Source organism: Gavialis gangeticus, unplaced genomic scaffold (genome assembly GCF_001723915.1).
Source record: "Gavialis gangeticus isolate Ggan-Ray unplaced genomic scaffold, GavGan_comp1, whole genome shotgun sequence".
In the NCBI taxonomy this organism is placed as follows: domain Eukaryota; kingdom Metazoa; phylum Chordata; order Crocodylia; family Gavialidae; genus Gavialis; species Gavialis gangeticus.
Genome location: NW_017729009.1, coordinates 7,918,234 through 7,920,379, shown reverse-complemented (window position 1 = coordinate 7,920,379; position 2,146 = coordinate 7,918,234). Strand labels below are relative to the sequence as shown.

Here is a 2,146-nt window from a genome sequence, read left to right as displayed (position 1 = left end):
GCCTGAAAAAAAAAAAAAAAAAAAAAGCACAAAAAAGTATAACAGATCTAAATACATAGGAACAGCCACATTTGTAGTAGATTTAAACTAAGTTATAGGACCATCTACTCCTGGCCATTCACACAATCATCTTTATAAAGACTGAAAGAAGCCACATTTAAAATTGGAGGAAGTTTAACTGGAATGATTAAAGAGTTCTCATATACGGGATGATCTATTCTATGCAGCTATTTCTCAAATCAGTGCGTGTTTGCCTCAGTAGAAGATTTATTGTCAAAGTAAACCCTTTCTACCTCCTAGCACCTGTCTTAGCAGTCATTTATTTTGACGATTCCTATTTTTGACCAGGGAAACCTCAAAGATTTAGCATTAAATTATTCAACATCCACCAAAACAATATTTTTTTTTTTTTTTTTTTTTTTTTTTTTTTTTTACCATCAACAGCAATACCCAAATAGTCCTGAATAAGAGGATAAATAGACTAATGATAATCTAGGGAAAAGCCAAGAGGATTATCAGCCAGTTCCTCTCCTTAATTTCTGACACATGAAACTTGCACATCAAGGCTTCATCCCAGAGAGAGGTAAGAAATTTAGAAGCCATTCATACAGATACCTCTGATTTTATAGTTTGGTCATAATTATTCATCTGTGGTTTCCTTTCCACCCCCCACCCTGGTAGGGGCGGGGTTATTTTTGAGCCCCAATTCCTTACTGATTTGAGAGCCTCCCAAAATGCCTATGGCTAGATAAAGTGCAACAAGTGGAGAAACTGGTCCTTAAATGAAGTTCCAGATTTAAGAACCCTGTTGTAGCACCTTAAAGCACAGGATGAAAGGAATCTTCCATTAAGCAAATTAAGTTCTTAAAGTAAATATATCAGAAATATCAAAGTCAAATACCTTTATTATTTGCAATTGAACTCCCTCATCTGTTTGAGGTCCCTGAAAGCAATTGCAAATGATTTCCACTATCCGGTCAATGAGTCGTTTTCCAGGAGCTCCACTATCTGGAGCATTGCCAGTGATATGCCCATACGCAATGAGTTTCTAAGCAGAGATAATATAAATTACACATTGTCAAGTACCAAACACCTGCAGGGTAGCACAGAAGCCTTCTTTTAGTCTACAATTCCATGAACTAACAGGACCATTCTAGGAGACGCTTGACTTTTCATAAAATATAGTTTCATAGGTTTCATAGTTTGTAGGGTAAGAAGGGACCTGAGCAGATCATCAAATCCGACCCCCTGCCATGGCAGGAAAAAAGTACTGGGGTCAAACGACCCCAGCAAGGTGTTTATCTAGCCTCCTCTTAAAGACCCCCAGGGTAGAAGCCACCATCACTTCCCTTGGAAGTTGGTTCCAGATCCTAGCCGCCCTGACAGTGAAGTAGCGCTTCCTGATGTCTAGTCTGAATCTACCCTCTGCCAGCTTGTGACCGTTATTTCTAGTCACTCCTGGTAGTGCTCGGTAGCCATGAACTCATCTGCTTGGTTGGTCTATGCCCTGGGGCGCACAGACGTCATGGCTCTGCCCCGGCTCCAGACCACCATCGCCACAAAATCCCAGCCCCAGTCCCAGTGCAGCTCTCTGCCCGCCCATGTACCCTGCCAGCACAGCTTGGGCCAGTCTCCATGGAAACCCCAGTCCCACACCATCAAAGCCCTTCCATGGAAACTGGCTGCAGTGATGTGGGCAAGGGCTGCTGGGAAATGGAGTCTGACTGCTGGCCAGATCCACCCTTTTGCCCATACTTGCTCTAGGCAGACTAAACTTCTAAAGAATTTGAAACCTATTTTTCCATATTGAGACAATGTATCACCTCCTTTACAAGCAACATATTTCACAGACATTAGGGCTGGAAGGGACCTCGGAAGATCATTGAGTCCAGCCCCCCGCCTAAAGGGCAGGAAGTCAGCTGGGTCATAGGATCCCACCAAGATAAGCATCCAATTTGCTCTTGAAGGTGTTCAATGTAGGTGCTTGAACCACCTCCGCTGGCAGGCTGTTCCAGACCTTGCGGGCCCGGACTGTAAAGAAATTCTTCCTTATGTCCGCCCTGAAACGGTCTTGCAGTAGTTTACGACCGTTCGACCTCGTCATCCCTTGGGGTGCTCTGGTGAACAAACGTTCCCCCAGATACTG

At 43.5% G+C, this 2,146-nt stretch overlaps 1 protein-coding gene across 4 annotated transcripts in view; it reads right to left on the bottom strand.

The window, feature by feature from the left end:
• The window catches only part of ARFGEF2 (ADP ribosylation factor guanine nucleotide exchange factor 2), a 69,071-nt gene that overhangs the window by 49,133 nt on the left and 17,792 nt on the right, over positions 1 to 2,146 (bottom strand). For all 4 annotated transcript variants that reach the window (XM_019509889.1, XM_019509887.1, XM_019509886.1 and 1 more), the window contains exon 4: positions 902 to 1,048. In XM_019509889.1, coding sequence (XP_019365434.1) covers positions 902 to 1,048 — 147 coding nt within the window. The remainder of the gene's footprint in view (positions 1 to 901; positions 1,049 to 2,146) is intronic.